This window comes from Hydra viridissima, unplaced genomic scaffold (assembly GCF_058129835.1).
Source record: "Hydra viridissima isolate aposymbiotic clone 2 unplaced genomic scaffold, HvirCarnegie_v1 scaffold_8, whole genome shotgun sequence".
Lineage (NCBI taxonomy): Eukaryota > Metazoa > Cnidaria > Hydrozoa > Anthoathecata > Hydridae > Hydra > Hydra viridissima.
Window position 1 is genome coordinate 10,046,935 of NW_028324307.1, and position 26,937 is coordinate 10,073,871.

At 29.9% G+C, this 26,937-nt stretch overlaps 3 protein-coding genes and 1 pseudogene across 15 annotated transcripts in view; 3 read left to right on the forward strand and 1 right to left on the reverse strand.

Annotated features, from left to right (window-relative positions):
* The window catches only part of LOC149884966 (uncharacterized), a 748,071-nt gene that overhangs the window by 189,810 nt on the left and 531,324 nt on the right, over positions 1–26,937 (forward strand). The window lies entirely within an intron of this gene.
* Positions 1,285–10,222, reverse strand: LOC145186525 (ras-GEF domain-containing family member 1B-A-like). Of its 10 annotated transcripts, none has more exons than XM_090095738.1 (9): positions 9,786–9,975; positions 7,988–8,080; positions 7,318–7,444; positions 6,567–6,619; positions 6,005–6,102; positions 4,251–4,391; positions 3,461–3,505; positions 3,282–3,332; positions 1,285–3,089 (listed from the first exon to the last, which is right to left on the reverse strand). In XM_090095738.1, the coding sequence occupies exons 5-9, from the start codon at positions 6,098–6,100 to the stop codon at positions 1,818–1,820; spliced, it is 1,605 nt and encodes a 534-aa protein (XP_089951864.1). In that variant the 5' UTR covers positions 6,101–6,102; positions 6,567–6,619; positions 7,318–7,444; positions 7,988–8,080; positions 9,786–9,975; the 3' UTR covers positions 1,285–1,817. The 10 variants fall into 10 exon arrangements, with proteins under 10 accessions (XP_089951864.1, XP_089951863.1, XP_089951860.1 ...); XM_090095737.1 differs by having other exon boundaries at positions 6,005–6,143; XM_090095734.1 differs by lacking the exon at positions 9,786–9,975 and adding an exon at positions 10,022–10,222 and having other exon boundaries at positions 6,005–6,619.
* LOC145186538 (uncharacterized) lies at positions 10,582–26,658 on the forward strand. Of its 3 annotated transcripts, XR_016454968.1 has the most exons (8): positions 10,582–10,730; positions 16,796–17,100; positions 17,322–17,453; positions 17,658–17,837; positions 17,930–18,022; positions 18,363–18,411; positions 18,672–18,761; positions 25,788–26,658. XR_016454968.1 is itself a non-coding variant. In XM_090095864.1 (7 exons), the coding sequence occupies exons 1-6, from the start codon at positions 10,627–10,629 to the stop codon at positions 18,389–18,391; spliced, it is 843 nt and encodes a 280-aa protein (XP_089951990.1). In that variant the 5' UTR covers positions 10,582–10,626; the 3' UTR covers positions 18,392–18,411; positions 18,672–18,821. The 3 variants fall into 3 exon arrangements, 2 of the variants coding, with proteins under 2 accessions (XP_089951990.1, XP_089951991.1); XM_090095864.1 differs by lacking the exon at positions 25,788–26,658 and having other exon boundaries at positions 18,672–18,821; XM_090095865.1 differs by lacking the exons at positions 17,658–17,837; positions 25,788–26,658 and having other exon boundaries at positions 18,672–18,821.
* On the forward strand, positions 22,346–25,224 carry LOC149884985 (uncharacterized; annotated as a pseudogene). Its single transcript, XR_016454969.1, has 3 exons — positions 22,346–22,807; positions 23,025–23,211; positions 23,435–25,224. The product of XR_016454969.1 is annotated as an uncharacterized LOC149884985 (transcript).

Consider the following 26,937-nt stretch of genomic DNA (forward strand, 5'->3'; position numbering starts at 1 on the left):
TAAAAAGAATGAGCTGAAAGTCACAGAAGACTTATCCACGCTTTTAAACCTCAAGCTTGGATTCGTGAAAAACATTTTTAGAGCCATGAACAGAACTGGTGATGAATTTAGGTACCTTCAGAACATGTTTCCAAGAATCAGCAAAGCTAAAATTAAAGAAAGGATTTTATTTTGCTCTTAGATTCGAGAAAAATCTTGAACTCTGAATGCTTTATTTTTCTTACTTTTGGTATCTTTTAATCCTAGTTATAACTTCATTCTTTTAATTCAATTTCATCTTTTTTATTTCAGTTTTAAATTCATTTCCTTTTTAGTTCATAATTGGAAATTATGTTGGCGAAAGTTTTACATTTTCTTTTTTTAGATAAATTTTTCTTGAGTCAAGTTTAAAAGTGTAAGATACAAATAAATACTTTAACTAGTGAGTTAATACTAATACTTGAAGTAATACACAAAAGATGTGGAGAATTTTTAAAGTTGTGTGTATTCTCTTTTTAAAAAATTTTCCCGGGAACGTCATAAAAATTTCCTGCTATCCCGAAGTCCGGGAGTTTACACCCCTTAATTAATATCCGGTAAGTAACGCGGAAGAGCTGTAAAAATTCAAAAAAAAAGACTTTGCACCATTCTTGTGGTATTTCGGCCTAACCCCTAAATATCAGCGCCTCAGACCATTATGGATTGCGAATTCTGGCGCTGTTTGATGACTGAAAAAATGAACGTTAGATGATTTTCTTCATAATCAATCTCACTAAAACACTTAACTACCAGAAAGACCAACGTCTGAACAAAGTGGAGTGATGGTTTTGTCGCAATTGTGTATGTCTAGCTGATATAATGCAATTATAACAGAGCAAAAGTTTAATGTAAAAATAAAACAGAAAAGTGACGTACTTTCCAACTGCTTTTGGGTAATTGGATAAAAATATCCACTTTTTTCTTATCAACGTTGTAACTGGTATTAATCGAGTGTCAATTATATTGCTACCCCTTTCATTGATAGTACTGTATATAAACTTTGATAATTAATACCTGGCTTTCGGATAATTACCCAAAATGTATTTATTACATTAAATGTCAATAATTATCAAAAAACAACTTTAAAAAAATGGCTCAATATATATAAATTTCTTAAGATTTCTTCCAGAATCTGTTTACCGAAAGTTGATAAAATGTTAAAAATGGAAAATACTTTGAATATAAGTCAACGTTTAGATAAACGTCTACTATTTGTATTAAGAACGGTGGAAGCCTCTTTATGTACCCTAAAATCGAGTACAAACATAATCATACTATTTATCTATTTGTAATAACTAAGTTTTCATACACTTTTTTTGCCGCACCAACATAGTTTTCCATATGTTATACTTACAGCAACATGGGCTGTTAGGAAGCATGAAAAGTAACAAAATTTTTAATACACTTCATCCGTTGTCATTAGCTGAACAACGCTAGGGGCGTCGTTTTTAACAGTGAAATCGTTTATAACCTGAATAAGACACTCAACACTAAAAAACTCAGCAACTTGCTGATTTAGATGTCAAGTTTAGAACTTTATACAGTTTAATTTGTTTTGTGGCTGCATCTTCTCCAGTCTTAAACTTATTAAAAGTTTAAAAAGAATACTTTTTTTTCGTTAAACAGCAGGATTAATTCAGAAGAAGGGGGGCTGCAGCCCACTGTACACCAGCCTTAATTTAGTGTTAAAGTCAGCTGCGTTTTTTAAAGCAATGTAACTGAAGTCTAATAAAACAGCCATCGCCGGAAAAAAATTGTTTTACATCAAAAATTGTTTTTCTTGATTCAAAATTAAAAAATTAAGTTGACTTTACTTTCATTTTAACCGACCGATACCGATCCCTTTCAAAACTGGAATCCGGAGGTTCAACTTCAAATGAAGATTTATAAAGTCCTTCATCATTACACAGTGGAGAGCGTAAGAGATAATCAGCTATTTTACTGATTTGTTGAAATTTACAACGTTTTGACTGAAGTTCTAAAAGGCTTCGAGCTTCCTTTGCAAAGTTCGTAAACTTTTCAAAGTTGATCCGTCCGTTAGGGAGCAACGTTTCAAATCCTTCATTTACAAAAGTTAAGTCCTTCAAAACGAGAGCAAAAAGAGGAATAACGTACTTTGTTGAGTCTTTTAGAGATTTTCTTAACGCTAAGGTTTCGCGATACCTTGCAAAGTTATTGTTTGGTGACAGTTCTCTCTCCAGTTTTAAAAACCCAGAACGATTCGAATGTGACCATGTTTTCCTCATTCTATTAACTGAACTCATGTTTAATCCTGTAAGAATAGCCATTAGAGAGTTAAAGTTACTTAATTTAAAACATTGCTTCCCAACTTCGACATAAAAGTTAATTATTTTGGCACGTTCTTCCAATTTGGGACACATACAAATTTCTGTTGCCACTAAATGGCTCAACCGGTTGAACCAGTCAGCGTAAATTTCAACCATCGATTTTCCTGCTTCAGCAAATTTGTCAGTTTGTTTTTTTGCACTCTTTTTAATTTTACTCAGCGCAAAATTTCGAACGAGTTCCTCTAGTGTAACTTTAGAAAACCTTTCTAACTCAATAATTGTTAACTGTTCAGCAATCACGATCGGCTCGTTATTACATAGATCCATTAAAAGATATACCTCGTCATATTCGATGACATCTTGATTACATCTATAAATGAAACTGAGTCTATCTTCTAAATATATATTCAGATTTTTGGTGATTTGAGCTACGTCTTTTTTTAAATCTGGCTGAACTGTGGTTATAAAATTGAAAATGCGCAAAAGACGTTCCCTGTCAGGTTTTTCTTTAAAGTCGCAAGGAAATGTGTTAGCCCATTGATCTAATAATTGAGTTAATCTTTTTAAAACCAGTCTATGATCTTCTTTATTTAAACTTAGTTCGACCATTACGGATTTATGCACATGTTCGAGTATTTCTAAAGGATGCGTGTAAAGACGGCAGCATAGTGAAATGGTAAAGATATTTTGCAAATCAGGGTAATAACTTTTAGTTGGTGTTAAAAGACGCACAATTTCTTCTTTACTTATGCCCACCAATTTCCCATTAACATAGTTCGCACCCTAAAGAAAATTAGTGTCAAAACCTTTGTCAATATTTACATTCCATGTTTATTGATTTTCATAAACGTTGGAAACAAAAATAAAAATTTGTCAGCTAATGATGCTTTCCATCGTGTAAATCTCCACTTTTTACTTAACAAAAGTGTTTCATGAGAGATTCGTGCTTTCCTTACTACATAAAAGCTAAGTTACCTCGATGACATTCATTGGAGGAGTGAAGGAAGAGATCGAATCTTTTGATTTCTAAAATACGTAAAGTAAAACATTTGAAGTTAATTATGCTTTGAGTTGCAAAGAAAACAAAAAAGTTACAGAATGAAGAAAAAAACAGAAAATTTTATCAGTTTTTTTTTGCGTATAAATACTCTTACCCTTTTATTTTTCTTCGAATGAAGCACAGTACCAAATACTGAAGCCTAAACATTCAACTTGTTTTCTTTAAAAAGTATTAACTTTAAAGAAATGAATAGAATATAAATAAATATAACTGATAACTTTTTTGAGTGTAATGGTCAAATCCTAAACAAACTCTCTTTTTTCAAATAAAAGCTGGTGATTACCATTTTCATAACACACAAGTTTATATAACTAAAATAACACGTTGTCTTGCGTAGAAAACATTTAAACTATTGGAATCTTTTAGTTTCAAATAAAATCAAAAATTAATCTGCATTAATCTGAATCACAACAACCGTACATTTTCACGTTACAAAATCAAAAGCAAACATTCTCAAGTAAAAAAAAAGAAAACATTCTTATTTACCAAATAAAATACGTATAAAACAACCATCTGGTTCTTTTTAACATAAACAATGCAATTAATAATACGATGTATATTGAACGGAGGAAAATAATTCGACCAATTAAGTGAAAGGCACACAGCTTACATATTTTCCAGTTAGGCGAACAAATAATGATTTGTTTTTAAAACAAAACTATTTTTTTGCAAAAAAAAACATTTAGCCGGAAATTTTTATTTACAATCTTCAGTGAATTAAACAATCTTCAGTGAGTGAATTAAACAGTGAAGTTTTGTAAAATCAAAAATATTGTTTAAACCAAGGAGGTTTAATACTAATAATGTATTAAACCTCCTTGGTTCAAACAAACGAATAACTAAATAAAGGATAAACAAAGGTTGAAAAAAGAAAAAATAAGTACCGTAGTTTTGAAGGTTTCTTGAAAACCCAGAGAAGAAGATCGCTTTTTCCCTTTATTTTCCAAGGTATTGTAATTCGATCTCGATGGGAAACTTGTACAAGGAGACATACCTGCTGACATACCTGCTGTTGTGCCAGATGTCTACGAATGTAAAAACAAATCTTACATTTTCCTGTAACATTGATTAGTAGATTTGAGATTGTAACAAAATTTATGTTTATTTTTGTTACAAAAAAAATTCAGTAAAAATCCTATCAAACAAGATTTGATCTCTAACTAAGTTCTGGTTAGAAAACCCGATAAATCAGGTTCTGGTTAGAAAACCCGATAAAGTTTGACTGTTTTACTTTAAATTTTAAGATAATATAAATTTTTTATGAGCAACTAAATTTAGTTTTCCCATTCAATTTTTTTAGATAAAAAGCTATACCAGCTACAAAAAATAATAGTAATGATAATTCAATTAAAATTCATCCGCATAAATTCAAAATGATAATAAAAAATACGCTGATGAAAAATTAATGATCCTCAGTTTCGGAAATAATCAAAATGAACAAGCAACACCATTCAATGATGTCATGGCGCTTTGTATAATTCTCGTTTTCCGAATTTCTTCAAATAGGTGACTTCAAATGGTATCTGTATTTAATTCCATTCGTTAACCATCACCTTTAGATTTTTTTTTTCAGATGAAATATTGAGTTTTTCTATTCACAAGATAAACGCATCCTCCACCTCCCTACTGAAGAAAAAACTTTAGATGAGAGTGAGCCAGATATATGCAATGTATGCTTCGTCTGAAAAATTCAACAATATTACTATTTAGATCTTCAGGCCGTTACTATTTTCTATTACGTCACTGGATATGTACACAAACAAGTAGGATAAAAATCTGTTTTATCCAATTTCTTCTGTTTTAATGTTATTCTTTTTAAAACTAAATTTTTATTAAATTATCGCTAAAAATTTCATTTAAACTTCGTTACTAACTTCATTTGGTATTTGAAAATACAGAAAACAGCACTTAAAAGTTAATATCGAGGACCAGAAAACCAAGCAAAGTCTTGCAAACAAAAAACTTTTTACAGACGAATCAAAAAAACAAAATCCTCAAAGGCCTCATCTACATTAACTAGATCAAATTTGCATGAATATCAATAGGACATTTTTTTTTTTTTTTTTTAATTTTTTCCAGCTCCAAGAGTCTAACATCTAATGTATTGAGGAAGATGATGATGACAACACCGAATCATAAAACAAAAAAACCGAATCCATTTCTTGGGCTTCCGTGTCTATGACAAAACCAGCTAAGGATGAAACTTTCAACACTCAATAGTAAAGGATCCATGATCCATGATTGCTTACAGATACTATTTAATCTAAATCCTTTTTGTCCTTTATTTATTAAAACTTGTTAATTTTTATGTGGCTTTTATGGAGTACTAGCTAGTATCCTATTGTTCATCAAGTCGGTTATGCATATTTTTTAATGAAACGGTTTAGAATTTTTTTTGGTAATATTTGCTGAAAGCCCTTAAATTCGAAAAAAGCTGAGCCGATGATTGGTTGTTAGGTGAATAGCAATAACAACTTATTAATGTAAAGTCGTACTCATAACTGTATCATTAATTTTTAACAATCAATGCAAGTTATAAAAATGCATTTGTAATTAGTATACGGGGTAAAATCGTTGCAGCATTTTATTTCTGTTTATAATGTAAAAATGTTATTTTAATATTTAAAGAGAATGTTACCTTTGAAAGTGTTGCACATCCTCTAGTGCGAAATTGCTTCTCAACTTCTTCATCACGGTGTTCTACGCCGTTCCAGTTGATAACCATGTTTGTCATTTCTTTATATTAAATTTTCATTTATTTTTATTCATTTAGAAAACTGAAAAAACAACTCTAAATATAAACACGCCTTAAAAGTTTAAGAGAGTTTTTGAAGAACGTAATATAGTTTTTTATAAGAACATAATAATTACAAATTAAATTTATGAAATTTATATCACGATATTATTTCAAAATATTATATTACATATAAATATCATTGTATATATATATATTTTGTCTTATGTTAATATGCTCATATTATGTAAACAAAAAAGTTAAGTTTGCGTGATTTTTTTATTATTTTATGAACAATATATTGAAAAGAAAGAATGTAAAAATGTGAGAAAACCAAAACGACCCTCAAAGCTCTAATGAAAATATTCGGCGCCAATTTTATATATTTTATTAGTGGCCAATTTTCAAATCTTTTTTAAACCCTATGCTAAGTTTTGTTTTAAGAAAATGCGGTCAGACTCCTTACCATTCTTTTATGAGGATATCCTTTCAGGAAAATAGAAGCGACCACAATCCAATCTATGAAAAAGCATTTTTTAACTAATGAAATCCGTTCACGTTTTTAGATAAATATGTAAACTAGTTTGACAAATTTATTTTTTAACGATGAGAGTGGTAAAAATACATGTTCATGCTATCTTGAAAAAATTGAATTGAAAGCAACATGTCATTTCAACGTGGTTGATATTGTCAATTTTAAAAAAATTGTCTTCTGATAAAAATTGTCTTACGACTGCTTACGAGAAAAAAGGATAGGGTGATAAGCACGATTCATTTAAAACAAACTAAATGAGCTTATATTGATTGTTTAATTTGAAATTCAAACTCCCTCTTCTATTGGATTGGTCCCTTGTTTGGGACAGATCCTATAGAAGCCCATAAAAAATGGTAAAAAATTAAATTTGGAAAAACAGCTTAATACAAAATTTAATAAAGTGCTACAATTCTATGAAGCTAAAAGTTCAAAAAATGGTAAGGTTTTGCTTTACAAAGTTCTATGAAATTAAAAATTCAAAAAATGGCGAGGTACTTTGCTTTACAAAGACAATCGGTATTATTTTAGGTAAAAGTTACAAGAACCGGACTTTTTTTATCTTTCCCAAAAAAACTACTGAAAGTTTTAAAAAATTAAAGGCCTTTTTTCACGTTGCAAATATGTTTAACATATTCTTTATAAGTAGTGTTTGATTTGACAAAAAAAAAATCAAATCAGTTACCATAAAAATTATCAAAGATCTTGTTGTTCTCTGATAAATGAATAAATGGCATTCATACTTCATTGTAATGTTAAACCTCTCCATTTAGTAACTTTTATGAAACGCTTTGGCGCATTTATTTCGAAACCTAAAAATTGTAAGAAACAAATGCGGTCATAACATTGTTATTTCCGCCTACTAAAAGTAAAAAGTTCAGATTTTTTAAGAGTTCAATAGCTACTAAAAGTAAAAAGTTCAGATTTTTTAAGAGTTCAATAGACGTATTTTTTATTTTTTATACTTTTTTTGTTTTGTATTAAGTACTTTTTTAAGTATTTTTAAAAACTTTTTAAAGGAGATGGTGAAAAAAGAACTGAACAGGTTTGTACTACTCTGAGTCTTAAAACACTATAACACTATTATAAATAATGATTTGACACCAAATGTAGACTTTTAAGCATATTTATTTTACAACTGCACATTTCATGGGAAAAGTCGAAATGGATAAATATGAATATTTTTTATTCCTTTCTTAAAATACAAAATATTATAAAGAAAATGCAAACTTTTTCTTTATTTCAATATAAGAAAGCAAACGCAGAGTTAGAAAGTATGTATTTTTATAATTTGTTGATTAAGTTTTAAACGAAAATTCTAAAAAAAATTAATTCTATGGAAAATATTAATGCACCTTTAAAATCTTGAATGTTTTTCAACCAACAGCAAAAACTTACAACGTGCAAACGAAAGCTATTTTAAAGCAATCAACTAAGACGGTTATTATCTAAAAACGAAGGGTTATTACGACAGTGAATGGACGTACGTCATAAATTATGAAAATAAATTAAAAACTTATCGCTAAGCAGCAAAAAATTTTAAAGTAAAAACACTTTAAAGAACAAATTAAGCATCGGCGTTTCGGCTTTGAACAATGCGATGTGTATGTATATGTATATATAAATACATACAAATTATATACATATATATTCATACAATATATATATATACATGTATATGCATAAATGTATATACACATACATACATACATACATACATACATACATACATACATACATACATACATACATACATACATACATACATACATACATACATACATACATACATACATACATACATACATACATACATACATACATACATACATACATACATACATACATACATACATACATACATACATACATACATACATACATACATACATACATACATACATACATACATACATACATACATACATACATACATACATACATATATACATACATACATACATACATACATATACACGTATAGATATATATACATATACATACATATATAAACGTATATATATATACATATACATATACATACACACACAAACACACATACCCACACACACAAGTATATCATGGAATGATATTAGTTTAAGTTTTAAAGTTTAGTTATAAGAGGATGCAAAAAATTAGATTTCAGGTGAGATTCCAGGTTAGATAAGATGTCTACATTTTTTTTAAGAGATAACATCAATATTTAGATAAGTTATTAATACAACAAATTGTTGCGTTTTGATTCTCTTCATCTTAAAGTTTCTCTTATCTTTGATTTAAATTTCTTTTTTTTTTTCTTTCTTTCAAATAAAAGTTTTAAAAAAGAAATAAGATTGCTAGAAAAAAATCTTTCTTTGTTGAATTGATTTGATTATAAACTCTAAATATTAATTTTTCGGCGTTTCAGTTTTTGCTAAGCTCTGTATGAAATAAGATGTTCCATACTTCTCAGTATCAATTTTTTTTTATAGTTTGCTTTAAATGAGTTGAAGACAAAACATGTTAGAGAAATTATAAAAATATTTTAGTTCAAAAAAGTTCAAAAAGAGTGGCGCTCTTTTAGAAAAAACTCCGAAGAAAGGCAAGAAAGTTGTTTTATCGACGGGTTGCATGTCCACAAATCTGAAATGGAGAAAAAAGCATTCAACGCGTCGATATTTGGGTTAATGTTAGAACAATCTTTCTTCAAAAAGCTTCTAATTCAAAATTATATTGTCATATTAGTATCAGTTTAGTTGTCAAAAAGTGTCAACCTGAGCAACAAAAATATAACTTTTAAATGATATAAGAAAGTGTATCGGAAAGATATCTAGAAGATAGCTCAGATACAAATTACCCTTTGAAAAAAAATCACTTGAATAAAGATTTTATTTATTTTTGTATTTTCTATTGATGATATTGTGAGGAGAGAGAAAAACTAAAAACTTTAAGGAGAAGACGGAAAACATGGAGACTCGTTTCATATAAATAAATGATGAGTAGGTATAACAACATAAACAAGCAATAATAAAAAAACTGTAGAAGCTTGAAAAATAAAGTTAGAACAATTTTTGGATGAACAAGAAGTTTTTTTATGGGTGAATAAAAACTAAAAGAAGAAATTTTTTTGCGAGTTAAAAAAAAAAAAAAAAAAAAAAAAAAATTTTAACGTACCCAAATATAAAGACTTGAATCCATTGAAAGTGAACCCATCACCTTAATTTTATCACTTTTAAAATAACAACTTATGCTTTAAATGTTAATTTTTGTTTAATTTAAAGATGGTAGCGATGAGAGGAGGTTCACTACCATCTTTTTATTCTTTAAACTTATTAGTATTATATTTATCTAAACAATTTATCATTTTCAATAGAGGCTAAGCGTACAATGTATAAAATATATATATTCACCGTTCATAGTATCTCTAAAAAACACTTCTTCGAAAATCTCTAAAAAGATTGAAGTTTGGAGTCCTTTATCGAATTTAAAAATGAAATCGTATTACATTTATTTATTATTAAACTTAGGCTGACAAAAAACTGAACTCTTGAAATCACACGTTTGTGATGTCATAAAACAAAATGTTACGCTTAGAAATTCAGTCGGAGAAATTTTCGCAAAACGCGTATGACTAATAACAAGGATAAATTTTGAATGAAACATCCACTATCAATGTAGTTAATAAAAATGTGAATCGGTATTATTAAATTATGTTTTTTAAGAATGTATAACTATGCCATGACCAGAATTAAACTTGTGTTGATGAATCACTCTTTTTCTTTGGTAAATTCGGTAGCTTGACTCGTAATTGTTCTTTGTGTGTGTAAGTTTTAAATAAGTATATATATATATATATATATATATATATATATATATATATATATATATATATATATATATATATATATATATATATATATATATATATATATATATATATATATATATATATATATATATATATCTTATTTAGTAATTTATGAACTTAATAAAAAATTCGTAGTTCAAGACAGAAATGATCTTTTTTTGGTTTAAAGTATATACTTTGGGGTCATTGTTATTTGGTTTACATAATGGATTAATGTTATCAAGCATACTATGGGACCCAAACAATCCAATGTAAGTTTGATTTTGCAGCAACCTACTTAAACCTATGTATGTATGTATGTATGTATGTATGTATGTATGTATGTATGTATGTATGTATGTATGTATGTATGTATGTATGTATGTATGTATGTATGTATGTATGTATGTATGTATGTATGTATGTATGTATGTATGTATGTATGTATGTATGTATGTATGTATGTATGTATGTATGTATGTATGTATGTATGTATGTATGTATGTATGTATGTATGTATGTATGTATGTATGTATGTATAATTGTTAAAAATTTAATTGTGTTTATATAAGTGTATGTTTATGGAATGGGTAATGTACATCTTGTGGCACCAGAATAGCTAATGTGTCATCAATATCCACTTTGTTACTATTATATTCTTTCATATCAAATTAAAAAACAAAAAAAAGTTCAATTTATTTAAACCCTAAATGTTTTGATTCAAATCAGCCTTTTTAAAAACTGATGGTCCTAAAAATTCTAATATGCAGCTCTTAGAGATCAAGAAATTTGGGTAATTATCTAGCAGTCTATATATAGATCAATTCTGGTCTATTTTGTTACTTTGAAACTTTGAAAACTCATAGTTTTGTTAGAGGATTACTCAATAGACAGGTATCAAATTGCTGTTTTTCTTGAAATGTTTTTTGTTTTTCAATTAAAAATGTGTTTTGATTAAAACACAAGCTTTGTAAAAGAAAATTTGATTTATATTCAGATTCAATCTGATGAATTTCCAGCTTTTTGGTGCTGGAAGAAATTATATTTTTTATTATTTAAGTTATTCTACAGTTTTTTAGTCAAACAGATTAACAGGAGCAAGTTAATAATTTTAAAATAATAAAGTTAATGATGATGATGATGATGATGATGATGATGATGATGATGATGATGATGATGATGATGATGATGATGATGATGATGATGATGATGATGATGATGATGATGATGATGATGATGATGATGATGATGATGATGATGATGATGATGATGATGATGATGATGATGATGATGATGATGATGATGATGATGATGATGATGATGATGATGATGATGATGATGATGATGATGATGATGATGATGATGATGATGATGATGATGATGATGATGATGATGATGATGATGATGATGATGATGATGATGATGATGATGATGATGATGATGATGATGATGATGATGATGATGATGATGATGATGATGATGATGATGATGATGATGATGATGATGATGATGATGATGATGATGATGATGATGATGATGATGATGATGATGATGATGATGATGATGATGATGATGATGATGATGATGATGATGATGATGATGATGATGATGATGATGATGATGATGATGATGATGATGATGATGATGATGATGATGATGATGATGATGATTTAATAACAATAAGTAAATACAACAACACTAATTTTAAAGTAATTGAAGTTGAAACATATAACGGGTGATACGGAAGTTATCGGACAAAATAAAAGCGTCAATAACTTATTTATAAATAAAAAAAAACTACTATTATACTTTTTTTAAATAAAGCATTTATCTTTTAGTAAAAATATATTATTTTTTATATGAAAAAACACCACCATCTGCAATTGATCTCAATTTTGCTCTGACGCCTTTCATATGCGACTGTAAAAAGTTTAAATCAATTTCTTGTAGTTTTAGTTTAATGCGATCAATCAAAACTTGCTCTGTTGAAGCTTGCCGATCTCCCTCGTAAACCTTCTGTGCCAAATGTCCCCAAAAATTTTTAATTGGTCATGCTTGAGGCACATTTGTGGGATTGGATTCTTTATCAACGTAATAGACATATTGGTCCATCCAATTTAAAGAATCTTTAGAATAATGAGAACTTGCTAAATCTGGCCAAAATAAATAGTTAAAGTCTCCATGATACTTGTGAATAAATGGAAGTAGTCGTTTTCTAAACATTCATTAATATAGATTGATGAATTGATCGCTACAGCCTTGGAAGTGCGAAACAATGGCTCGGACATACCACGGTCAGATATGGCTATCCACATTAATAATTTTTTTGGAAATTTCTCTTTTCCTATAAAACGAACACTTTCTGGGGATGTCTTTTTGTTGTTTGTGTAGTATCCAGAATTTCCAGGCATGTTGTCCCCTGCAAAACAAAAGTATTTTTCGTCATCGATGACTAGAAGCGATTTTGTGTTATAGAGTTGGTTAACTAGTTTCCTGCTTCTTTTCTTTGCCTTTATTTGTTGTTCTATAGTGTATTTTGGAGTCTTTTCACGTTTTCTATATTTAACATTCATTTTTTTTAACTGACGACCAATTGTCGATTGATTTACACCGAATTTAAAAAACAAGTGGAATATAACTGTAATAATTGCAATAATAGTATTTTCACTTAGCCTTTTGGCAGTTAAAATTTAATAGATCTCCTCATGCTATTCACACAATCCAGTTGGCAAAATTACTGTATCTCACCCTTTGTTTGAAATGCTTGACTCTGATTGGTTGTTACAAAAAGTTAAATGTAAAAGTCCAAACCAAAATCAGCAAAAGAGATCTAAAAGCATCATGGGGTGTTTTCAGAAATGTTTCCTTTTCCATTTCTTGAAAAGATGCTAGGAAGATTGTAATTTTAAAATTTTGAAATTAAAATTGGGCGAGCGTAAAAGAGCAAAACATTTTGAAAATGTTTACAAGCCAGTCAAGTGCTCTGTCATCATAATGTCTAGGCAATGTTTATACTGAAAATGAAGATGAGAGTGAGGATGAAAAACCAACACTATCTTCAGATTCAGATGACCTGACTCCCTATGAAAGAGAAGCAAAAAAACCAGGTAATGCATTGCCAATTAGTTTTATTTCTTTGTTTATTGCCTGTAATTTTTACACAGGGTGCTAATTGTGTTCAAGAATTGCTTAGAGTTGCAAAGAGTTCTAGACAAGTTGTCTACCTGGTTGGACCCTTGTTGCAAATGTGAGTGAAAAACCATTTAAAAATATTATTAATCAAAAGTTGCAATGAAGCTAGCTGTAGTCTACTTTTGTACAAGTTCCCAATCCACCATTAGATGTGCCAATTGTCAAAAGTTACATCTAAAGTTGCTGATATAAGTGCTACAAATGATCTGAAGTAATGCAATCTGAAGTTGCGAATAATTAAGAGAATTATGAGTAATTGGGATTAGTTGCAAATAGTTCCAAAAGTGCAAATAGTTGTAAATATTTGGACACAAAATCAGTAAAAATTGGTTAAAGTATGAATAAGTCTGACTATTAGCCCATAAAAATCAGACTTTTATTTCTCTTTTGTATTTTTCAGACCAATATATGCCAAGTTCTTGAAATCCAAGTTCAAAGGAATTAAATTCAGTCAACTAAAAGAGTTCTTGTCAAGTTTTTTTGGCAAAAGTGGGAAAAAAAAATTCTGAGATTGAATCATTCCCTATTGACAATAGCCTTCGATTCTCCCAATTTGAAAGTTTATCTTTGAGCTTTATCCAGCCAAAGAAGCAGAAAAAGAGCCCGACTGGATTGAAAGGAGTACTTTTAACCTATGAAAAGATGTTGTGGCAATTTCTGCTTGGATGGGAAAGCAAATGCAGTTCTGGATGTTAAAATGGAGTGTCTATCCAATTTTTTCCAAAGCTGCCTTTGCTATCCTGAGCATTCCTGCAAGTTCAGCACCCTCATACCGCTTGTTTAGCGCTGCCAGCCTAACAGTCATGAAGGGAAGTAATCACATGGATCATCTGAAGGCTGAAAAACTGCTTTTCATCAAAAGCAACTACTCTCAGTTTGAGAGAAAAATGCTGCTCAAGTTCTGCTCAGAAACCAAAAACTCTTCATCAATTCCAAATGAGGAGCCTGATGATGGCATCTGTTGATACAATTAACATTATGGACATGTATGATATTGAAGAAGACAAAGAATTTGTCAAAAATGATTTTTTAACATTGGTTTAGGTTTCTTTCAATTTATTTCATGCTAAGAAACTCATGAAAACAAACAGTACATCTTCAAGTTTTAAATGTTTATTTTGTAATCAGTGTTAGGTAAAAATTCAAAGGTGAAAATGCTTTATTTACCAGTGTTTTATTTCTATGATGATAAAGGCAACTAATGTGTTTAGAAAGTTAACTTTTCGTACTAAAACTCGATTTTTTCGCATCATTTAACCTCTTTCATTTACTCATCTTGTTTAATTAACTATGGACTCTTTTAATTAAATACTTCTTTAACTAACTCCCAGCTAAATAAGTTTAATTTAATATTGTTTTTAAGTTTTTTATATATTTCACAGACTCTTCCAAAGATGCTAAAATTACCCTAAGCAATAACTTGTAGCAAATTTTAGTGACTTTTAGCAATTTTTGTGGTTTTTGAAATTTTAAAAAAACTTTTACTAATTTTTGGGACCCGAATGGTGATAAAGCCAAAACTGAACAAGTTTAGGTTTTTCAGGTATTAAAAAATTCAATACTTAAATGGGTACTTAATAATTTGCTAAGTAACCTATTTGATCATTGTTTTGAGTTATTAGGCTATTTAACGGGTTTTTCTGGGTATTTAACAAATCTACAAGCGAACAGGTTTGGTACCCGAATGAGACCCAATGAGATTCCCTATTATGAATATCTAAATATAAAAAAAATTTAATTTTTGAATGACATGAATTGAATTATTTGATAAGGAATGGCTTTCACCATAAGTTATAATCTCCTTATTTTATATAAATGTATATATTTATGTATGTATGTATGTATGTATGTATGTATGTATGTATGTATGTATGTATGTATGTATGTATGTATGTATGTATGTATGTATGTATGTATGCATATTTCTACATATGGTCAAGCAGGGTAATTATGGAACAAAATCAACAAGCCTTCAATTATTTCAGAAGCGAGTAAATATTTGGTTGTAATTTTTTTCTATAAATGTTTCTTAGCAATAGATCTGACAGTTTCCAAAATTTGGACCTAGAGCTTCTAGTTTGGAAGTTATTATTGGTTTTATGAATCCTGTAATTTCCCTTTGGGATAAAAATGGGACACTTAGGGGATAATTACAAGACATACTTCATTTTTGCTCTAGAAGATCTATTCAAGCTGCTGTGTACCCTGTTAAATGTTATTGTTAAATTTATGAAGGTAATCTGGTGGGAAAAGTCAGCTACAAGTTAACAACACTCCTAACAATGATGACAACAATTTGGTAATGAAGATCACTTGCTTAAAAATGCATTCAAAATTATACAGATAAAGTTTTGTTGAGATCATTTGCCACAAAGCTAAGATACTTACTAACATGTCTTTATAGTATTGTCTGCTACAAAGCTACAATAAGTAGATATTGCACAAGTTTGAATATTGCACAAGTTTGACAACTTCTTAAATTCAATTTAACATTTAAGCTAAAAGGCTGCAATAGGTTTTCTAAGAGGGAAGAAAAAGTTGAATAGAAAAAAAAAACAGCAATATGTTTTAACCAAATGCCCAAAAATGTCATATATTAAAAAATAGTAAAGACACCAGTCAGATAATCCAAAAATATAAATTTACTGTTTCAATATTTATTTTGTTACAATATTTATTTTGTTTTTTTTGTTAAGAATATTAATGTCCATTAATTACTTCAAATTAGAATTTTTTACACAAAGTAATAATGGAATCAAATCACAATCTGATTTAGAAATATTGAAGTAACAGTAATCTATGACCAATAACTTAAAATCAAAGTGTGGTCATTAAATTTTCATATTTATTTTAAGTGAAGAAAAATGGTTTTTATTTTAAAAAATCTACGAATTTCGATGTTTTCATTTAAATTTTGTTGCAAGGTTAGATCTGTGAGTTATTCAAATTATTTTATTGATTTTTGTAAATTCACTAATGTTGCTTGAACATCAACAAGGTTCAACAAATTTTTTTTGAGTTCTTTAAAGTTTTTATTGCATCTTGTTATTACTCTGCAATTTTAACTGTAATTACCTAACTAAACATACTTGTTTAGTTCATATTATCAAGCTTTTTAGCTTTAACATCATTCATGTTGTTTCAGTTTTAACATTGAAAAATGTGGTAAAGATTCAAGTGTTTTTTATGCACAGTGGTTTGATGAAATTACTTTGCTCTGTGGTAATCAATATCTTAACACATATCCTATTGACCATATGCAAGTAAAATTCCACTACAACATTTATATGACTGTGAATTACACAGTATATTTAAATCGAGATGGTAGAAATGCTGAGTTACTTCATTCATGCGTTCCAGAATGGAATGTCCAGCTTCAAAAAATGTACATAGATTACTATAAATATACTTTTAAACAAAAAACTGCTGCTGAAACTTTCTATTTTTTCAGTAAGTTGATTTTTACTTTTGCTAATTTACTTAAGTTATTATTTATAAAAAAGTTACCGATTGAACTGCAGTTGAAAAAATTCATTTTCATTTGTTTTTTTTTTAGTTTTTTTTATTTTTTGTCATTAAAGTTATACTAATTGTTAAATTCCTTTAAATTTCTTTCTTTTATCAATTATATATTATATATTAATTCATTCATTTCGTTCTTTCTTTCCAAGCAACTTCTGATGGCACACAAGAAAGTTTAAATAATATAGTTGGTTTAAATCAGTCAAGACATATGCAGTTTTCCGTAATTTTATGTCCACTTGAAGATAAAGAGTGTAATGCAAAACGAAGTAGAGTTAACTGTAAGTCAGAGTGTTTGAACAGATTCAAGTTTAAACTCTTTTTTAACCTTATATAGTCACCTAAATATGTTAATTGTTTATTAATGAATTTTTCATCATTCATAATTTCATCAATGACTTTTTCAGCAAATATTTTTATTCAAAACTTAGACAACTTTTATGAAAATGTTTTCTAAAAAGAAAATTATTTAATGATATTTTCAGTGTGTCTTAAAGAGCATCAGATTCAAGCCACAGGGCTACCATTAAAGGCTGAGTCTGAAATATCATTTTCAGATCACATTAAACATCGTGGTGTTATAATATTGTTTTTTGTGGCGATTGTCGTTGGAGTAATTTTTGGTGTGATTGGAGTACTGTTTTCACAAAATTGTATTAGAAAAAGTAAATTTTCTGTTTTTTTTTAAGTTGGCAAGACAAAAAAAATCTTCTGTAATTGCTGCTTTTAAATTTAAAAACTAATCCAACTTTTGCAGATCGAGCAGTTTCTAATTCATCACCCAATAAGAACTCTTCTCCACCAGGTTATCAGAACAAAAACTCAACTGCACTTCTCTGCGACTCAGCAAGTAAGTAATGTATTATCTGAACAGTAAAGTTTCAAATTTACAAGTTTCAAGTCTACATCCAAGTAATTATTTTTCATTTATTCATCAATTTTTTTTGCTCTAGTTTCTTTTATATTTTCGATATAACAAAATCTCAATAAATAACTTATCATTTCCCTTTATTCAATATTCTAATGTAGATTCAATGTAGTTCAACATTCTAATGTAGATGCATTTACATATATGTCAGCATTTTAACGCTTATGCATATATATGTATATATAAGCATTCTATTGTATGAATATACATGTGTCATATTATATGCTCTGGTACTTTTTAGTATTTTTTATTTTTTATTCAGCTAACCATTCCCTAGAAAACTATGCATAAAAAGAGTTTGAAAAGTTCACGTAAGTCAAAGTTAAAAGAAAATTCTGTTGAGTAATCTGTCACTTAACGTATAATGCCTCTATTATCTGAGTCATTTAAATTAAAATTGTACAGATTTTTAAAGAATCTGATTGCAGGTTACAAAAATTAGCAATCTTAACAACAACAGTATTTAACATTGGAAGAAAATATTGTTTATTGCTGTTATATTTTAAAACAATTTTATCTTTAAACAAATTATATTTTGAAGTAAGAAGCTTTTTTATTTGTAACTTTTTAGGTAAATAAAGAATGAAGTTGTTATCTAAAGATCTAAAAGTGCTCATTGGTTTTCAAATTGGACACGAGTGTTTAAACCTCTTAATCAAATGTAAATATTTTACATGTACAGTGTTTATATATATATATATATATTAAATTTAAATATTTTACATGTACAGTGTTTATATATATATATATATATATATATATATATATATATATATATATATATATATATATATATATATATATATATATATATATATATATATATATATATATATATATATATATATATATATATATATATATATTAAATTTAAATATGCAGGGTGCGTCAGGTATTTAAGAACATATTTCAAATTTTTTATAAATGAAAAAAAGTCAAACAGAAAATATTTATCAATATCAATTATATAAATAGTATAAGATAAACTATTGTCTCATTCAATGAAATCCCCCTTTAATAACAGCTTCAATAACAGCTTCGATTCGAGACCTAAACCGACTGCAAACGCGCTTGAGATGGCCCTCTATGTTGTCCATTACTCGGGCAATGGATTCTTTCAGAGAATCTTTGGTGTTGTGGGGATGTTTATTAACATCTCTCTCAACGACGCCCCACACATAATAATCTAACGGATTCAAGTTTGGAGAGTTTAGAGGCCACAAGTTTGTAGTGATGTGATCATAAAAATGGTCCGCCATTCCTGAATGTTTTGAGCCTTATGTGCTGGTGCAGAGTCTTGTTGAAAAATGTAGGGTCTTCCATTTCTTACTCTATCGATCCAAGGCTTAACAAAAATACCCAAGACTTCAATCTAAGCAGTAGAAGTGACTCTTAGTCCTTGCGGAAAGATGTGTGTTGGCATCACATGTCCTTCGTTGCTAACAACCCCCAAAACCATAACAGTTGCAGGAAATTTTGTGTGCATGATTGTTGGAATTTTGCAAGGGTTGTTACAAAGCCATCTATCATCTCTTCTGTTTACTTTTTGATCTTGATCAAATTTTTTCTCATCTGAAAAAAACCAAATCATGCCTTTCTCAGCAGGATGTTTCAGTTTGTTTAACAACCTCTTGGACCTTATCAAACGATTCGCTTTGGTGGTCTCGGACATAAATTGGTCTCTCCTCATCACATAAGACTTGTAGCGAAGATTTTCATGAACAGTCCTTCGAATTGTGGCTTCTGAAACACCCAGGTCTTTTGCGATGGACCTCATTAACTTTTAGGGGCTCTCGTCAACAATATTCTGAACTTGATGAATGAATTCAGGTGTTCTAGTCGTATCTGACCGTTGCTCGTGCTTTTTACGTTTAGCAGCTTGATTACAATCACCATCATTTTCTTTTAACTCCTTGCGAACTTTAAAGATAAAAGATCGGGCGACTTTAAGAAATTGTGCGATTTGTAAATCGCTATGCTCTGCCTTTTATGCTACAACTAAAGCATGTCTTTTCATTTCTTGTGTTAGTTTATTATCTGTCATTTTTAATTATCTGCAAAAAATAAAAAAAATTAATGTAACATGAAGACATGATGACGTTACACGATGTCATCTCAAATAGCTGATACACCCTGTATATATAAATATATAAATTTATATTTATATACATACTGTATATATAAATATAAAATTAGCATATTAATATCTTCGTTTATGTTCAGCTGTTTTATCATAGAAATATAAATAAATCTTCACGCTTATATGTTGTTGTTGAATTACACATTTCCATTAGATTACCTCAAGTTGTACAAATGAGTTCAAAAATAATGGATAGAGTGTTTTTATATTTTTTAAAACTTGCGTCAGATTAAAAACCCAAGTTTATGAAAAAGTGTATAGTCTACCTCCTTAATTATTTAACTATGTTGAATTTACTATTAGAACTGTACTAAAATTTATTAAAGAACTTTCTTCATATATTTAAGTGAAGCTGCAAATCATACATATATGTGTCATGTATGTAACTTTTTATAAACATTGTATTTTAACTTATAATATGCATCCGATAAATAACGTTAGGATTTCAGACGCGTTAAGAAATTAGTGAACAGAACAACCATATAGAGTGGCCTCGCCTCCCCATTAACTTTTCTCTAATAAAAGAATAAATTCTCCATTAAAAGAATGTAAATAGTTGATTTTTTATGTTGCTGAACTTTTAAAGGTATATCTTTTTGTATTATATTTGTATTGTTTGGATTTGATGATAAGAGGTTAAACTTCCTTGTATTAACTTTTGGTTTTATGATAAGAGGTCAAACTCCCATGTATTGACATTTGGTTTTACTTTTAAGGATTTTGGCAAGATAATAGCAAATATCTTTAACCGAAACCTTTCTGATCCCCGTTTTTGTGGGCCTTATAATCAAACTGATAAATCTGATATTTTTATATCATATTAATTCAAGTATTTGTAATCTACATCAAAATTTTCTGGTGTATCTTTTAACCTACCTTATTTTTGAGTAAATTATTTTCATGTAAATAATTTTACCTCGTGATACCTTGTTTTGTTCAAAAATAATTTCTTATTGCTTTTTTTTTTCAAGAAATTTTTCAGGAGACGCTTTATAAACTGCATCATTAAAAATTTTAGATTGGGAAGGAGATATTAACAGTGTCAATGTCTTTTAATGATCAAAAACGTCCTTTGATGATCAAAAATGTTTGTAAACACGCAAGAGTTGCTAAGCTTTTGTTTCCATTAACCTTGATGCAGATACCACAGTTCGGTTTTCAGGGGCTAAACGGATCCCACTTTATAGATTTAGAATAATTGCACTTAAAACTGCTGATACTTTTAAGAGAATATTTAAGATTACGACAATCGAACTATTTGAGGTGTCACAAAAAAAGTCAGTTCCCTTGGCATATTCACTACATCGATAGTTATCACTCAATTAAATACGATCGCTTTATAATGATTTTAGTCCTTCAAAAAGAAAGAGAATACTTTTTCAAGTGAAATCGAGTTTCTGAATCAAAAAGCAAAGTTACTGAAACAAAAAGATGCAATATTTCTTAATAAGCCAATGGAAAGCGCTTTTGTAATAGTGCAATACAAAACGGCCAACATTGATCAAACTTTCACAGCTGTTGGAAAAAAGGTTAATAAGTAACCTTTAAAAAAAAAAAGTAGCCTTCTAAAAAAAAGTGTCTTTTTAGCCTCACAGTTGCATTGTTCGATTTCCCCTTAAAGCAACTGAATAACTGGTTTAAGTGAGAGATTTAGGGGGCATCCATAAAGTACGTACGCAGGTATGGGGGGAGGGGGGGTTACCAAAAAACGTACAAATGCGTACAAGGGGAGGGGGGGTTTCAAGACAGCGAGTACGTACGCGGTTTGACTATCTTTCTCTGGAGATATTTTTAAAACTTGATCTGTACAAAAAGCAATGAACTTTTCGAATGTAAAAAATCTTTTTTTTTTAATACGCAACCTGGTTTTTATCTTTTCAATTAAAACGTTACAACAAGTTAATTTTTTATTATTTTAAATTAATATTTTATTATTAACTTTTTATTAACAATGTACTACTTCAAATTATTGTTAAAGTTTTTATGTATTTTTTCTTATTATAAAAAACAATTATTTTTAAAAACAGCAATTTTAATGCTAATAGAAACCAACACCTTTCATTGCGAAATGTGATTGCAATTAATTTGAGTCAAGTTATTTTTTTTACGTTCTTCGCTTTAACGACACTGAATCTTATGATTAAATCGTTTATTTCCAAATAAACAAAAACTTTTATCTTTCCATTCAAATAACTGAATACGTTGCAACAAAAAAAAACTGCTTATTTCCAAGATGTCGAACGAATTTGTTGGGAACGAGAAAAAGTATCTTCAACTCCTTGAGTTATATAAGAAAGCATATTCAACACTTGAAAAACAAAAGCAGTATCAGCACGCACAGGAATTGTGGAAAATAGTAAAATATGATCAGTCTTTGTATGAAAAAAAGTAAACGAATTAAAAGTGAAAGCAACAAAGTCAAAAGGATCAATCATGTCATTCTGGGGAAATGCTTTATCACCGCCTAGCAAAAAGAAAAAAGATATCCATCCAGTGCCGTCTTCGTCAAATAAAATACAAAGTTTTCCGAACGCAACTACGACAGAACCTGAAAGGATTGAACTTAGTAAGCCATTTTTTGTGATAATTTACAAACTTTTTCTCTCGTGATTTTCTATACATTGAATTCAACCGAATTGGTAATTAAACTACCTTGTACGACTAGATTGCAATCGCATAGTTTTATTCATCATAACTGGAGATCTTGACCAATTTCTCTACATCCAATCTCTATAACTGTCAAGAATTTATAATAGTTTATTTTTGGGTATTTCCTAATTTAGATTTAACATCAAGCGAGAAGGAAAGAGCAAATCCGGCGCAAGTTAAAAGTCGGAAGAAAATCTCAGATCTTGAATCACAGCTTTCATCCTTGATAATCTTACGCGATTCTGGTTTGTCTACTGTAACGAGGAAACAATTAGACAATGTGAAAGAAAGCATAAGAAGAGAAAAAACAAACTTGGACTGGTAAATGTTAAGAGATATATCGAATAGAGCTTAGAAGTATAGAAAGACGTCTTGGCCATAAAAACCAAACTTTTAAGCAGGCAGCAACTTTCAAAATTTTGTTTTTCAAATTGTCAATAAGAATTTCTAATTGAGTATTTACAAAGTTCGCAGAATCCAGGTAACCTTAAGTATAGAAAGTTTTATAACGGAATCAAAGATTTGTGTAATATTTTGTTTTCAGATTGATTCGTGAATCGGCACCACAAAGAAAACGGAGACAAAAACTTAAAGAGGGCATCGAAACAGTTTGTCAAAACAACCCTGAAGTATCAAGTGCTTTGAAACAGTTTATGCAAAACCATCCTGGACGACCACGGCTCGAAATTGATCAACCAGAACTTTTATCAACAATCATAAAGGTTGTGCAAAGTTCATCAGCAGCTGACGAGCGTCGAAGAACAGAATGTCTTCGCAGTGTCTCCACTTTGGATGATCTTCAGAAAGAGCTGACGAAAATAGGCTTCAACTTGAGTAGAAGTGGTTTGTACCTTCGTCTTTTACCACGACGTGAAAACACTTCTGAAGGAAAAAAGCATGTCAACACAGTTCCAGTGAAGCTACTACGTCCAGAAAATTCACTGCGAAAAAGAAATGATGATAGAATGTTTGCCAAATCTTTTATTGATGACATGTTTGAAGTTTGCAAATTGTTTGGACCAAAAGCTGTGCTTTTCATGTCCAATGATGATAAAGCCAGGGTACCGTTGGGTCTTACTGCTGCAAGCCTTCAAGCGCCGTTGCTGATGCATATGGAATACAAGGTCAAACTTATGGATCATGACTTTGTCGTTGGCCCACAGCACAAGTTAATCCCATCGGTGTATGGCATATGCGAAGTTAACAATAATGGAAATGTATCCTACAGTGGAGACACTTTCATACGCATACGAAGTGGGAAACACGATACATCGAATGCTTTTACACATGCTTTTGATGTTAGGGAGCTTTTTGAAACCAAGTTGGTTAGACGTAAACCAATTATGTTAATGGAGACTGATGGAGCTCAAGATGAAGCACCACGCTTCCCTAAAACGTTAGCAACTGCTGTTGATCTCTTCCGCTTGCTGGATTTAGATGTCTTGCTTCATGGTGTGAATGCAGCTGGGCTTTCAGCCTTCAACCCCATTTAAAGAAGAATGGCACCTCTTTCTCGTGATTTGGCTGGAATAGTTCTTCCCCATGATTATTTTGGCAATCACCTTGATTCTTCTGGGAAGACAATCAACCAAGAACTGGAGGTAGAAAATTTCCAAAAAGCGGCTGACGTTTTATCCCAAGTTTGGGAGAAAACCTTCATCGACGGTTACCATGTTAATTGCCGGGCAGTACCAGTTGGAAAAGCATATAAACCGCCGAATCCTGATCCTGTTTGGGTAGAGAAACATTGCCAGCAATCGCGTTATTGTCTACAAATTGTGAAATGCCAGGACAAGTTATGTTGTTCATCGTTTGAAACAAATTGGCTGAATACCATCCCCCAACGTTTCATTCCATTTCCGGCCATCTACGAGTACTGCGAGAATGGTTACAAAGCGATGGAACCATCTCGATATTTTAAAAACGTATCAAACCATTCAAACTTTGCACCTCTGACGCATAGACTTTTGCTACAAGACATACCTACAGAAGGCTTAAAGTACAAAATTATACCATTTGATCTGTATTGTCCTTCATTGGAAAAAAAGCTTTTAAACGGAATTTGCGACAAATGCAATAAATACTGGCCGAGCAAGGCAGCAATGAAACGGCACAAGAAAGCACACAACAAACAAAAGATAAAGATTGATATGGAGAGTGATTTAAGTGAAAGTGAAGAAGTCAGTGAGAAGATTACTAATGAAAGATTAGAAGCAGAGTTCATGCCTGTTTTCCATAACATTTTCAATTTATTTAAGATACCATTTGTGGAAATATAAATAGCTAAATTAAAAATACTCGCAACACGAATCCTTTCTAAATCATTTTTCTTTCCTTTCGTTAATAACTGCCCATTTTTTAGTTAAGTACAGAAAAATCTCTAACTAAAAATGTTGATCTTTTTTGTATTTAATGTTTTGAAAACTTTTTTTTTTTGGGTGGGTGGGTGGGGAGGTCATACTTTTTTAATAAATAACGCGTACGTACGCAGAGGGGGAGGGGGTGGTTAAAAGCATACAAGTGCGTACAAGGGGGGAGGGGGGGACCAAAAGCATTAGTTTTACTGCGTACGTAATTTATGGACGTCCCCTTAGGCTGTTATTGGCTCCTTTTTTTGTTTGTTCTTTTTTTTTTGCAAATGTTAACCAAATGTAATAAGAATTGAAATCATATAAGCAGATAAGTAGGCTGTGAATGATTGAATTTCGTTATCTTTGAACTATTAAAAGTCTTACTTTGCTCATCGCTCTCACATCATGATTTTTCTTTTTTGCTAAGCGTTCAGCTGTATATGTTATTCCGGTCTTTTAGATGCTGATTTTTTAAAATCATAAAATTATTTTGGTTTAAATTTTTTTTTTTTTTTAATTTACAAATTTTTACATTATTATTTTTAGCAATGGAGCAAAATCATCATCTAGATACTAGTATTAGCACAAGTTCAAACCAATACTCGATAACTTTTTATTTACAACTTTTATGTTGCAGAAAAAAACAGCAGTGGATCTCTAAACATAAACAATATCCATATCTATACATAGAATGAAAATGATTACAAAAAGAATAGCTCATCTAGGTTGTCACAAGCTTTGCAATACGAACATGGTATTGACACTGTCCGCATGGCATCTGATGCTTTAGGTGCACAAAATAAGAGTTGTGCCTTAATTTATATGCTGATCTGCATACATTTCTGTCGTGTAATTAAGTGTTTGAAGCGCTTGAAAAAAAAAGAGAAAAATGGAAAGAACTTACTCCAAGGAAGAGCAAATTTACGTACCAATGACTACTTTTTACGTACCAATTTTTATTGCGTTTGTCAAATTTAAATGTTATAGTCTAACTACATGCTTTAAGTTTGACAAACACAATAAAAAATTGGTACGTAAATAACTTTTTTGGAATGTGTGTGGATAGTAAAAGCGTCGACTTTTTAAAATCCGGTTGGACAGCGCTTTTTGCGAGTTTGTTGGCTCAAGAATATAGAAGAACAACAGAAGAATCGCAGTGAACAAAAAGAAAGAAGAAGAACAGCATAAGAATCGCAGTGAACAAAAAGAAAAAATATGGAAAGGGAAATCGTAAACTATCGCCATGGTGAAATTTTTAAAACAGAACTCATTTCAAAAATAAAAGTTAAAAATACTCCAGCATCTGTTGAACCTTCAACGAAAGAAAAGTGAGTATGCAAAGAATTCTGCAATTGCATGTTTCAAGCCTTTGTATGCATCTTGTTAGGTCAGTTTTTTGGATCTAAAAATTACACAACGAGTTGTTGCAAAAACATTTCATAGAAAAAAAAATTTTCTGCGCAATATTTCATCACAAATTTTAGATTTTTTAAATCATTGATCATATTTTAATAATTTCAGTTTGAAACTTTGAATGTTAAATAAAAGTTAAAGCCCTGGGTGCTTATTCACAACTTTTCCGTAACTCTTGCGTAGCTGAGCAAAAGTTATGAAAAACTTACGCAAACTATTTTTTGCGTAACTATTTGGTATTCACAACTTTTTCGTAGCGTTTGCGTAAAGTTAAGGTTGCGCA